A 14,566-nucleotide genomic window follows, 5' to 3' on the forward strand; every position below is an offset into this window, starting at 1 on the left:
GTGCTCACAAAGCTGCAAGATCTTCTAAGAATGTTCAAAGCAAAATAGAAATGCATCAATGAGCGCGAGAGTAAAATGCTCGTATTTGAATTTAGGAGTTGTTTTATATCTACCTTAGATAACACTCATTCCACCAGTACACTCAGTCTCATTTTGTGCATTCATCAAGTGCAGTTCATGTACCTGTAGATGCACAGGGTCATGTATCATTTACTCTGTATGTCGATGAATATAATCACATGTGTATAAAGAGATACAATGTAGCAGCAGATAATATATAAGCACTCACTTACAATTATTGTAGACACAGATTGCAGCATAAAACAGAGTGATGAAAAAGCACATTTACACTGACGTAAGCACAAACACACCTGAAACTAAAAACTAACACAGTGGCACACACACCGTGGATAAAGTTGTGAATATATCATGTTTCTCTGCAATATTTTCTTTGTCCTTGCCATGCATTATCCATGTAGTATTTTTTGGAGTTCTTTTGTTATTTTTAGGTATTTATGACCTGAATGAATGATGGACAAATACCAGTTTTCAGCGTTAGCTACTTTGAGAAGCCAACAGAACTTTTGAAGTATACTTGAACAGTACCCTACACTCAGTTCTGTCATTGTTTGTACATATTAAAAACTGATGTTCAGCTCTAGAAGTATCTCTGGCCTTTAAAATCCTTCTATTATGTCTCATTACATTTCTGTTTGGCCTTCAAAATTAAAGGACAAGTTCACCTTCATAGATGTGTGGGTTGAGTGAATGCAGCAATATTAGTAGAAGACATCAGTGAGAGTTTGAGGAAAATCGGACAATCCTTTCAAAAGTTATTAATTTTTGAAGTTTCTGCTCAGTCATGGCTGGATGAGAAGACTGCTATAGCTTGTGATGTCACATGTGTACAACGATATAAAGAAAGAATAAAGAAAATTCAACAAATTTCCATTTTTCTTGCGTAACAAAAGAACACTCAACTTCTCTCTTTCAGAAGGCAGGGGGAATAATTATTATCCTTAACATATAACTGTCGGTAACAAGTCGAAGAAATGTGCACTTTATTCAAAAAGTAAAGTTTTGTGAAATTCACTTATCATCTTCCTTATATTGTCGTACGCATGTGAAATCACACACTGTGGTAGTCTTCTCATCCAGCAATGACTGCGCAGATACTTTAAAAATTCATAACTTTTGAACGGATTGTCCGATATTCCCCAAACTTTTACTGATGTGTTCTACTAATATTGTTGCCTTCACTCAATCCACATGAATATGAAGGTGGACTTGTCCTTTAAAGTTAAAAGGTAAAGGTGGGATACCATGGAGGAAGAAGACTGGCCAGGCTTGGATATATTTGAGAATCCCCATAACGAAGTGTGTACAGCTTAATCACTGGTCTCTATGCAAGTACACACACAGCCGATGAATCTCAACTTGAGTCGATCGTTACCGATGTGCATAACGCTTCGATACACATATTCACCAATGCGAGGCTGATGAGAGCATTTCATTATTTTTGAATATAAACCCTGGTGGGCAGCAAATCAAGATGGGTTCAATCGAACCACCCATGTTTCTTTGCGCTACTAGGTCTTTGACAGTTGAGTTCTATTTAGTTTCTGTTACCATACCCCCCCCCCCCCTTACTTGTCACCAGCTGTACTTCCATCACACCACAGTTGAGACAGTTTTTCAGCTTGATGACGGCCTTGCCAGTCAAATCTGCCATGCTCTGTGAACCCAAACCTCCAGCGATCCGGCAGCAGCAGCAAGTGACCACAGTGTTTGTTTTCTTTGGTATGATTAATGAGAGTTTTGCATGGCAGGAAGGCAGACCTCGCAAAAAAAAAGAAGAAAGAAAGAGAGGGGGAGGGGCTGGGAAGAGAGATAGAATAAGGATATAAATGTAGAGAAAAAGAAAGAGAGAAAAATATAAATAGATAAAGTGAGAAAGGGGGAGTTACAGAGGAAAAGAAAGATAGATTGCATGCGCATGGGTGGAGAAATAGAGGGGGAAGTTGAGAGGGAGGGGGAAGGGGGAGGGAAGGGGAGGGAAGGGGGAGGGAAGGGGAAGAGGGAAGGGAGAGAGGAAAGGAGTATTCCAAGAGAGGAGAGGAGCATTCCACCACAAAAAGTTGGGAGCTGTGGTAAAGACCAAGTGACAGGCATGATGGGTAGGTGAGGACTCTGTTAGGCACAGCCCCCCTGTAGGCAATTGATTACCATGCATTGGTGCTCACTAGGAATGCCCGAGGGGCACATTTTGCTCTCATTTATTATTTCACTCACAAAATACCCACCCATTAGCCCGATAATGACGGGCTGGAAGTGTGAACTTGGTTTCTGTGGGTACACGGAGACGGGAGACCACGGAGATGAAAAGAGGAAAGAATGGGATAAAAGGATCAAAAGGTAATGAGAGTTTATAGAGATATATGATGATAAGAGTAATTGGCAAAGTAAAGCATGTGCAAAGAAACATTTTGACAAAGGTCTGTGCAAACAAAGGGTAAAAGATTACACCAAAGCAGGTAAGTGGGACCATTAGGAAAAACTGTGAACTCTGAAACAGAAAACAAAAATTTGTTTTGATGTAATTAAAGCTCTTTGGATCAACTTTGTTTCCTGAGTTTTCATTGTCTCTTGCAAGAAAAACGCCTACTTCTAATTTAGATTATGATTATGATTGTTATTATTCTAATTGTTAATATTATCATTATCGCCATCACCATTATTATCATTGTTGTTATTATCATTATTTGTAGAAGTAGTAGTAGTAGTAGTAGTAGTAGTGGTGGTAGTAGTGGTAGTAATAGTAGTAGTAGTAGTAGTAGTAGTAGTAGTAGTAGTAGTAGTAGTAGTAGTGGTAGTAATAGTAGTAGTAGTAGTGGAAGTAGTGGTGGTAGAAGTAGTAGTAGTGATAGTAGTAATAGTATCTTTTTTTGTGACAAGAGTGTCTCACATTTAATTGGACTTCATGAAAGAAATTGACACAAGTTTTTTCTTTTACATTAAAATACATCAAAATAACATCAAGATTAGAAAGGGTTATGAACCCTGAGTATAGTGCAGGTTTACATGTTTGAGGACAGGGGTTCAGAGGGTGGCAAATACAGTATGTTATGTACATTATGATGTACAATGTACTTCCAAAGATGTCACCTTTTTTATCTAGATGAGTTTAGTGTCCATATGTTTGATTATTAGTAACCAGTTCCAAAACTCATCTTTGATGTGCCATTCTAATTTGGTTAGTGGTAGGTTAAACCAGCCATGTCCTTTTCCTTTTCTTTCTTTCCTTTATGAAAGATATGTCAAATGTATTCTCAGGAGGACCCTTGTTATCCCATTAGCATTCATCCACATGTCCTGGCCTTCTGGAATGTTGAACTAAATTTTAAAGAGTGAGCATCTATTCATATCTTTTAGGCATTAAAATTCAAGAAAGGAAAAATTGGCCAGAAAAAAAAAAAGTTCAGAGGCTACTGGCTATCATGTATCTTGTATCTTGGATAATGTAACATAATGAAAAGGCAACGTCATTGAACTTCCGAACTCGCCCAAAAATGCATACAGGAAAAAAAAAATAGCAGCAACAACATGCACATTCAAACATGGAAAGACCTTACAACCTGCAGATATTGTAAGCTTGTCACAATAAAGAAATGCCATGACAAGCAATTGCATGCAAATTGCATCAGCATGCAGGCTGATATGCCCGTAAATGGACAAGATTAATGGCAGTGTGAGGGCGCCATGTTTTATTGATGTTAATGAAGTTAGAACTGCATGGCTGGTTGCACTAAGTCGTCGTTAGGAAAAAAAAAGAGGAGAACTGAACAACTTCATTAACTGTGAGGAACTCTCGCCAAATTTAAAGGGAGCCGAATCTTGGGGAGTAATCGTTCTTTAGATTGCCAGATCTTTCAGATTTATCTTTATCAATGTGTGTCATGTCGTCACAAACAAAAGCAGCTTCAACATCGCACAGAAGAGATATTCAGACATTTATATTTTGAGCAGTTGTCGAAATTATGCATTGTAGATATATATAGTAGGAGCAATAATAATTGATAAAATTCTCTTTAACTATGAGACCAAAAATGTTTTTTTTTTTTTTTTTTTAAAGAAACGACAAGTGTTGCTATATTTTGGGTACCCTTTATAGATTGGACTCTTTCAGAATTCCAAATAATGTCTGGAATCAGACAGTTATGTTCTATATACCTTGAAACATTGCATTATAGTACATGAAATGTGATCTAAAATGTTGAAAATAATGAAATCAGTAATTACTAGGGATGAAAGGATCGCCCGGTAGGGAAAGTAATTCTTTTTGCCAGAGGTATGACCATCTGTTAAGGGTGGCAAGGATTTGATGTTGTTCACAAAATTGAGATATCTTTTCGATATTGACTATCCTGTCTTGATTATGTAACCATGTATGTGAACTGCAAATGTGCATTGCATTGTAAATTTGACAGAAATATTCTAAATGGGAGAGTTTTGTTAGGAAATTAAGAATATCAAATCCACAGATCAACAAAATCAAAAAAAAATATGTTCATGCAATTAAGAATGTCTAGTAGGAACATGGGAATGTCATTTAATAGTACAATGTATGAATCATGAAGTGTAAAGCATTTGGATGCACCGCTGTTTGAAGTACCTGCTCTTTTGTTTTGTTTTGTTTTCTTGTTCTTTTAAAAATGGCCCCCTATTTTCAGAATATCCACAAAACCCAAGGATGAGTTTTTTTTAATGTAATTGGATGGAACCAGCTTTTACCATCATAATTTTTTTTTTACAGCAAAATTCTTGTTCTTGTTCATTTCCTCTACCTCTGCCAGCTATTTTGCTTCTTTTCTGCAATCATCGATTTTATTCATCATTGTCTTCATCTAATCTCCTCTATTATTGTCTTTTGTATATTTCTTCTCCACCAGCTGTATTATCAATACATGGTTGCCAAATGGCATATCTTTATGACATTTAGAAGGTCTTTTTTTTTTCTTTATAGAAAAAGAAAAAACATATTTTACTTTTCATACATATAAGAATTTTTTTAATCCTTAAAGGTTTAAATTTTTATGACATTTAGATTGTCATAGTATTTTTCTTTATAGAAAATAAAACATACATGACTTTAACTGTGTATGATATGTCTTTTGACCCTTGAAGGTTAGCAACCTACATTCGTACTCACTACCACCGCTATCATCATCATCGTTATCAACAACAACATCAACATCCATTTTCTTTCCCTTGTATTTTCTTCTATGCCTTTATTTTCTCATTCATTTCCTTTCTTCGTGTGATGGTAGTACTTGTACGTAGCAATCAGTGTGCAGGTATCAATGCCAACAAGCTATAGTCATGGTCTTGATGTGCTGCTGGAATATGCTTTTTAATCATCAGTTCTGTAGTGATTCTTTTCAACTGGTATCTTATGTGTTTGTGTGCCACTTAAACTGAGTTGTGTTCATTCACATAGATGTTTCAAGCCTTCAAATCAATCACCCAGCAATTACAACTACCCCTTATTCCAACAATAAAAAAAAAAAATTGTCGGATTATTAACACAACAGTGATTACGTGCAAAGGAGTCATGTTTTATGACTTAATGTCGATAAAAGAACATTTCATGAAGATGCTGGCACGTGCAGGTTACTAGTAGAGAACTGTATTGTGAGCAGGGTCTGGAACACAGGCTAGCAGGATAATGCAGTAGTCAGAGCTGAGTGCTGTTTGTAAATTGATCGGAAAACACACAAGGCTTGGCATTTGGTCTTATATTTTAATCAGATGCTTTACATATATCATGACTTGAGGAATTTTCCCTTTTTTTTATCAGAGTGATGCTCCAAAGCTTGTTTCTGTGATGCATTGTTCTTGTGAGTGCTAATAGAGCTGGCATGTCATCATAACAAAGAGCTACACTGTAATAGCTCAAATTGCACTGCACGAAGGTACCCCGTGACCTCCTATAGTAGTTTCAATGGTCTCTCGAATGGAGTGCCACATGTACTTTAGATGGAGCAATGAAAGAGATTAAATTGCGCATTCAGACACCTGCCAGAAGTTTAGAATTGTTCTTTTCCTGATAATGCCCATTGTTCTTTGCTGATGCTATTGATAAGTTAAACAATTACTTAATTTCTAGAGCCATTAGTCTATACCCGTCATGGTAGTGATTGGTCTGCATGCTGTAGGGGGAAACATGCAAAACAAAAGCCCAGAATCTATATATGCATACCTAAACACCTCACACGTTCTGCATTTATGTAGTGATTTTACTGCAATCAAAACCCCCAGGTACTGCAAAATTTAGCGTCTGCAATCAGTTAATAGTTACCGCCTCTTGCATCCAGGAAATCTGAACGTCATAAATTATTATCCAACCTCTATTATACACCTGACTACATTTCGAATTCTCATTGATCCTTGTCACTTTGTCGTTCATCAAATATACATCAGAGGCACTTCATGAAGCGCAATTTGGAGGCAAAGCCGTACATTGTAGTTATCAAAAGTATGAATTTTCCATGAAGTTGAGTAAAAATACCCAGGCTCAAAAATTTAGGATAGCTGAAGAACCACAGTGCTGGGCACTGGGCGTGCATTATGAATGACGGCTGATGAAAATTGTATTGAGCTGCCATTGAGATTGGCTGGAATTGAATAGTATGGAAGGCCAACAGGTAGCTCTGCCAGAATCCAATTAATTTGCCCCATGATGGGGGTATTCATTTGTCCTTTTCGAAGCCACTGGAGTATGGTGGTTTGTTATCCAGACCCATTAATTTCCACGTTTCAATGGGGCGGTGAGTACTTCAAGTAATGAACAGAATTTTTGATGAGGCGTCGTGCACTCGTGTCCACCCCCCCCCCCCCAACACAGACATGTACACGCAGTTCTGTTCCACAGTCATTAGAATGTTTGTTTCAAGTGATAGTCATTAACTTGTGCATTGTAGACATCGGTACTACACCGAGAGTTTCTTTTTCTGTATAAAATGCACCTTGGCTCACCATTTCATTCGTTGCCCCACCTTTTTTTTTTTTTGGTGTTTTTGTTTTGTTTTTTGGTCTCACATGATTGAAGGCATAAAAGACAATACCCTTTCACCGATCTCCTTGCTAGTCACTGATGTGTCACAGAGTGTTGGTAGAGAAGTGTCTGCAATCAGGGTGGGGTGCGTGAGACACATCGGATCATCCCTAGCCATGTGGTCGAGAACCAGTTCCAAGAAAAGTACTTAAATTGATGCATCATGAATATATGATATAAGCCTGACAGTCATTGTGCATAATGTCTTTTCCCTTCCTCCCCCCCCCCCAAAAAAAAAAAAAGAAAAATAGGAATGAGATAAAAGAGCATGAAGAATGAAAGGGAATGGAAGGGAGCTGATAGTAATGAGGGTTTGAAAGGGGGGGGGGGATAGCTGATACCGGTCAAACATTCAGAGAATGATTCTGAATATTATCTGTGGATTGCTTAAATTGCATGATGATGGTGTAGATTGAAAGTGCAGTGATGCAAGCATTTCATATCGTTGCTACATTCACAAGATTTATGTGTTCAAATCACATCATGTGTCCTCTCTCTCTTTCCTTTCTTTCTTTCTCTTTTTCTCTTTTTCTCTGTGTCTATCCATCTGTCTATCTATTGTTTCTGTATCTCTATTTGTTTTGCAGTGTTTCTATTATGATTCATGTAATTTTGTTTGAGTCCTAAGTTGAGTCCTAAGTGTCCTGAAGAGTGCTATCTATCTATTCCTTGAAAGAGTCCGAAATCACAGAAAATTTGCCAGCAGCATCCAGCGCTGTGTGTGCAAGGCAATCTTCCAGCAAACCTTGGGCACCCGCCGTTTGAAACTAGAGTGTCTTTTCCTACATGTCATGACCTTACTACCACTCAGAATTACTTTTTTTTTTCACTTCACTGGTTAAACCAATTTGCAGCACTAATACATTGCTTGCCTATTCACTCGCTAAGCTGTTGTTATAGGTAATCCTACTATTGCATTATTGTTGGTCCTGTGCATTTCCCTATGATATTTCTAAATTCTTTAAGAAAAACTCAATGTTCTATAGAAAACATGTTTTCAGTAGTATATTTTCAAGTTTCCCGTGTTCCTTTCAAGGGACTACAGCCCACAGACATCTAGGTGTTGACTTCCTTGATTGTTTGTTTTCAGTTTTTGTAGGAGTTTTATATCTTCAGTTGTTTTAGTTTTGTCATAATGATATTCCAACCAAATGTAGTGAGTAGCGGTTGCAATACCCAGCCAAACTGCCATCATAAGGGTGGTGTAATGGGTATGCTTAATGGTCATAATATCCAAGTAAAGGTGGTGAAATGAGGGTGTCAGACTAACTTGTGCGAAAGCTTGAGATCCACTTCCCACCAGCACCCCAAAGGGCATAATGTTCCTGTTTGTTTGTTTGTTTTGTTTTATTTCATTTTTTTGTCTTCCCAATTGCAAGTATTTGTATTTAATGCAGACTGGGGTGTCCTTGGTTTTGCACTTTTCCCTCATGAACTGTGAAGAGGGGAGGAGGTAATGAGATGAGGTTGTAATGACATTTCTGAACAGATGTGTATCGACCTTCATGCATCGAGAGATCAACGTTTATGGAAAATTAAATGTTATGCCTCTTGAAGGCGCACCCCGTGCTCACAAAAGGGAGGGGCAGAGTGTGTGTACGTGTGTCGGACCAGAGCGGGAATTACTTGCAAAAAAACAGAAAAAGAGCGCAGGAGTGCATGGCGCATCTCAGTGGTCTAATCCAATTAATCCCGTTTTTTACTTTTGCCCCCTTCTCCCGGTTGAGCGGGTGGATACCTGAGGGTTAGTGAAACTGAGGCAGGACCCTTGCTCCAACACCCTCAGAAGAGGAGTCATTAGCTTGGATGCACAGCCATGGTCGCTGCTGTTTATCTTTCTTTACCTTTTGTTTGGTCTAAAGGTCACTGTTCTCTACATCTATAATCTCCAAAGAGTGTAGCTATATGATGTTCATGACCAAAAATTAAAAGAAAAAAGATCCTGTGAGTAATGTTGTCTTTGCATATCTCCTTCCTGTCTCCCTATATCATCTTTGAATATGAATTGCCATCATGGTTGTGTAGTGTTTTTTGCTGAATGTTTAACAAATGTAGCTTCTGGCTTAGAACCAGGAATTACAAGTTCATTGATTTTATTCCCTCATTTCTTAACTCTTTATTTGCCATGATGGAAACCCCCTGTGTGCCACGTTATTTTGAGACAACAACGTAATCATGGTTTGGGAAAGCCTTCTGTTTTTCCAATCTATATAACTTCTACAAATTTCTGTTAAGCTGGACATTATAGTGAGGAAAGTTGAAGAGGAATGCCAAGCTTTGCTTTGATATAAATTGCATGACAAATCTATTTTTAATTTTTCTTTTGAATGACCAATTGCTACATTACTGTAAAGGCATGACTTTTGCACATAACAGCGTGACAAAAACTTAGAATTTACGCGCAAATCTAGCTGGGAACACCGCTTGATAGTCAATCACCACATAGAATGCAAGCTGTATGTGAGAGGAGCAAAAGCCCGAGAAACACTTTCATTGTACCGCGGCATTAGGCGATTTATCGATCGGTTTGGGCGGCTTTGTGCGTGTGAGCAGAATATGCGAAGTTGGCACGCCGTCGACTGAGTCGGATGTGCGAACGTGGCACATAAAGAGTTAAACAAGCCAAGAGCAATTTGCACTGCCCCAAAACAGGAGTGTAAGACTGTCTGTGTTAACAGTTTAGCGTCAAGTGGAACGTTCATGGCACAATAACCTAAACACAGATTTAGTGTACTTCTCATTCGCCTGTCAGGATCTAAGACGAATGCTGTCTGTATTATGACTGTTGATCATTCAGGGTGCTTTTATTAGTAAAGAGTTAATCATCTGATCAAGCAGCTGCATAAAGTTGTATCTTTCTCTAAGACTTTATGGCGCTCAGCTGACAGAGCTGTCCTTTTCATGATGAGCCCTCCTTATTTCCATACATTTCTTTGGTGTGTAGTATGGTGGTTTTTACCACAGACTTCATGATGTTCTCCTTTCTTCTGTGTTCTTAAAAGGGGATCCCCCCCCCCCTCAGTCCAGTCTAGGGATTTCCCCTTTTAGTGGACATCTGATAAGGGTCACAAAATGCTTGGACTTGACATTGGGGAGGATTAATCATGAATTCATGGGTATCTGCAGATTTGAAGCCTGGTCTACAATGATTTCTTGTCTCCTTTGTTTTCTAATTGATGATGTCACTTAGAAACAAAACACTTTATTTTGCAAATGACTATAGATACTTTCATCTTGAAAGAGGCTTTGTTTTCATGTTCTTTTGTTGTTTTTCACTTTAAGTTGAAACCTCTGAGTTCCCGTAAGGTATCATAAAGGAACTTGTGATTATATGTACTTCTGACTCTCTAAGAATTAGCTTCATCTGCCTCAAATGCATTTGTAGTGAGTTTGACTTTATAAACATTGGGATGACTTGTAAATCATGTTGCTATTAAAGAGATCATTGATATTAAAAAAAAAAATGTGTGATTGAAAATAATTTTCCCTGTCAGAAAGAGAGTATATGTTTTTGCCTCAAAGGTATGATTTTCATTTGGTGATAATGGATTACAGTTTCTGCTTTTGTCCAAGGGAAAAATGGCCTCTGTATAATTTTGAAATGTACTTTTTTTTTTCATGTTTGCACACAATCATTTTTCCTTTTTTTTTTTGCATCTTGTTTTTAGAAATCTCTTGATAATTAAGGGGACTGCTGGAGTGCATTGTATGATCAATTCATTTCTCCCAGTACACTCAGATGTTTGCTCCTTCACAAATTGAATATGATGTGCTCATGTTTCCAAATAGGGCATCATTCGAACTGGCAGACGACAGTTTGAAGTTGCATTCATTTTTCATCAACTTATGCTCACTGAAGTTTATCAAGCTCATTTTTCCAATGCATATTTCAGAATTTTGATGAGTAGGCATATATTATGATTTTGTTTTCTTTTTTTCAATTTAAGGGGCAGGGGCTTTGTTCTGAGATATTGCCCCTGCAAAAGTGGTTATGACTTTGCCAGCTTTTAGCTTATTTGTATCTATTTGTTTATGCTTGTTTGTTTGCTTATTTTTCAATGTACATTGTATCAGTCTCTTAACAACTTTACGCAAACTGTAATAAATGGATTCTGACAAAATTCGGGGAAAGGGTGCATTTAGGTAAGTTACAACTGGGTCACACACAAAAAAAACCCCAAAAAACAACAACATAAAAAACCCAGACTGATTAACTTTTAGCAGCAATTTGAATCACCATCAGGATCCAGGGATTTTTAAAAGGGTTTGTCATTATAAGACAGTGTATGGTCATAGAATATATACGGAGGGCAGACTACATTAAACTACTGTGCCATCGCGGAATGCACAACATTACAAAAACAGGCAACTAAACAACGTCATTGAGAAAAGTTAGAATGCAGTCAAAACCAAAACAAGAAGGAGCTCACACATCTCCTTAAAAAAACAAAACAAAACAAACAAGTCTATAATTACATGCATTGTGTCCGGTTGCATTGGTGTACTGTTTTCATTCTAAGAATCTGATTTACAAATCAATTTCAGAATTGAGTCACCTCAGTGTCTTTCACAACAAATTACAATGGATGAATAACATTTTTGACTTATAAAGCGCCTTGGCTGGGGTCTGTATTATTCCTTTATTCAGTCAAGATTTTTGTGGAATGGTCAAGACCGCTTATAATGTCATGATAGCTGATAGTCATTTTAACAGCATTTTTCTTTCCACCTCCTTTTGTCTTTTAACAGGTTACAAGTAGTTGGATGCATGCCCCCACCAGTGTCGTCAGCTGTAATTCTGACAAAGGCGGTCGGGGGAAATGAGGTAAATCATTGTGCAAGGAAAATAAAATCAAATATTTTCCTTCTTGTGGTGCTGTTCCTGTTGCCTTGCCAACAGTGCTAGTTTTCTCTTACTGTAAGAGTGAAAACTCTGCCATTGCAATATATATATGTATATATATATATGTTTCTATTATCATTTTTTTCTTGCCAGTTTCAGTGAACTTATGTTGTTTCTGATTAAATGTGGAAGAGAGTATCTTTGTTTGTGCATAATTCGGTATTTCCAAAGATATTCATGTGTCATCATTTCTGGATTGTTCAGGGTAGCATAAAAATTACGAGCATTTCCAAGTGGCGATCTTGCAAATTTCATTTGTAGAGGGAGTTAAATTGAAGAAAATTCACACCTCAACCTTCTCTCCTCTGATTAATATTCTCTTGCTTTCAATGATGATGATAGTTATGATGATGATTATTATTACTATATAATTGTTTAATTACCATACTATTGTCATCATTATCATGTGATGCCGCAGTCATGTGTTGAAACTGAACCTCAAACCTATCCAATTTGCGTGAATTGAAACAAGATTACCACCCTCGTGTTTTGGCTGTGAAAACTATCTTTTGACTGAGTGTACATTTACTTTGTTAGAAATCAAAACAGATGCCATAGTACGGAAAGCGCACAGGTAATGATAAAATACATCATGACGTTAGTAACATGAATACAATTTGAGAATAAAGTGATGAGGGAGCTTAGAGTTTTACGGGCTCTCCAAACTTGAGAAAGGTTACCTGTAATTGAAGATGGATCGGTGATAGCAACTGTAACTCATCTCTCCATGATTAAGCTTTGTGATATCATGAGGGTGCAGGGAAGTTATTCCCAAGCCCCCTCTAGAGTATGTGTGTGGTTTAGGAAGATGGGATGAACTCAAATCTATTAGCCATGCCTGGCCATTAAAAGTAGGATGCGCATCTGGTAAATACATTTTTCGCTGGCTAGATTCATCTTCCCCCCCACTATGACACTTCGGCTATCACTTACCGTGGATGAAATTGGCCGGGAATTTTAATTCAGACATTCATGCGTAATATGAGCCAGTTTTGGAAATGAGACCAGAATGGGGGAATAGTACCAGTCTGAATACTCTCCCGTTATAGATAGTCAGGTTTTTTTCATTTTTTGCTTCTTCTCCGGTATTCCATTGGTGAAGCTTGTTTCATGTTTCAATCTATAAAGTCCAGGCCATGAAATATGGACACGCTTGATGTCAGAGCATGTTTGCCGCTTTTGATGGTTGAAATATGCATGGGGGGACCTCGTCACGGTTGCTTGGGCACGTAGCAGCGACAAGAAGCGGGACTCTTCCGCCGTTCACGCTTGGTAGGTGCTAGATGTAGTTATACCGCTACTGCAGGCAGTGTGCTGCCACGACATGGCCCCGCCAGAGCCCCGCTCATCAATCAGACGCAAAATGTTCCCTCAGAGAGAGAGAGGAAAGTTTAGCAAGGAGGGGGAAATGGAGACAGGGCACGGAATTGTTGGGGGGGGGGGGGAGAGGAGGAAGAGAAAGAGAGAGATAGAGAAGGAGGGGGAATATAAAGAGAGGTAGATAGATTATATATATCGGAGAGAGGGAAAGAGAGAGAGAAGGATGAAGTGGAATATATAGATAGGTAGATAAATATGGCAAGAGGGAGAAAGAGAGAGAAAGGACGAAGGGGTAGTTGCAGGAAAAGAGAGGGAGAGATTAGCACATACTGTCATGTGCCTTCTGAGTTGCACTACAGCCTAAGCTGCACATACTTGTATATATCAATGCGCTCTCCCACTCAAAGAGATAAGCGTGGGATGTTCTCTACCAAGAGTTCATCGGCTCCGTATACGTCAACAGCGCAAACGTCCGTCTGTCTTTTCCAGTGGCTTCGCATCCTAGAGTGTTGAAAAGACATTGAGGTGACATAGAATACTGTCTCATTTCTCAAGATAACTATTCGTAAACAGTTTTTAAGGGATATGTTTGCAAGCGATATGAAAGCAACAGGGCATGGATACTGTTTGCATGTGTGATGCAATGATTAAGACTGGTTAGTGAAAAATGCACACTGTATTAGGCTAATGCTACTGGCTTATCACATAATTAATCAAAAATATACAAAGATTTACTTTAGGGAAAGCTCGAAGTTTTCACACGTACAGATGAATCCGTTATTTGCCTGTAGAGAAAATATCAAACACGTTTTACAAGTCTATTTTAGTCAAATGAGAAGTATCAAAGCTAAAGGGTGATATTCATTTGTCAAACAAATGTTAGAGGGCATATAAAGTTCAAAGGTATTGAACAGGGTACAAAGACTAAAGACAAGGATAATGATGAGATATGAAAAATTCAAACTTCATTGGAAATGGAAAAACAAAAGTAAAGAGCTGGCGACAAAAGAGAGTCAAAAGTAAGAAAGATAAGGAGGAAAGAGAAGAAAAGGACTGGAGAGAATGAGAGAAAAAATATGAAAAGAGAAAGAGAGAGGAAGAAAAAAGGAAATGAAGGGAGAAAGAGAGGGAGAGAGAGAGAAAGCCATAAAATGTGAGCGAGTGAAGTTGGCTCTTTTTCTGTGCTTTCTTGAGCCGATCTTTTCCTGGGGTGTTTTTTGACGCCTCCC

At 38.1% G+C, this 14,566-nt stretch overlaps 1 protein-coding gene across 1 annotated transcript in view; it reads left to right on the forward strand.

Moving 5' to 3' along the window:
• Positions 1-14,566, forward strand: part of LOC139737891 (sodium/bile acid cotransporter 7-B-like) — a 61,973-nt gene that overhangs the window by 15,318 nt on the left and 32,089 nt on the right. Inside the window, exon 4 of the mRNA XM_071648559.1 lies at positions 11,864-11,939. Coding sequence (XP_071504660.1) covers positions 11,864-11,939 — 76 coding nt within the window. The remainder of the gene's footprint in view (positions 1-11,863; positions 11,940-14,566) is intronic.

Source organism: Diadema antillarum, unplaced genomic scaffold (assembly GCF_040938485.1).
Source record: "Diadema antillarum isolate AM-2024a unplaced genomic scaffold, OU_Dant_1.0 seq00000712_RagTag, whole genome shotgun sequence".
Classification (NCBI taxonomy): domain Eukaryota; kingdom Metazoa; phylum Echinodermata; class Echinoidea; order Diadematoida; family Diadematidae; genus Diadema; species Diadema antillarum.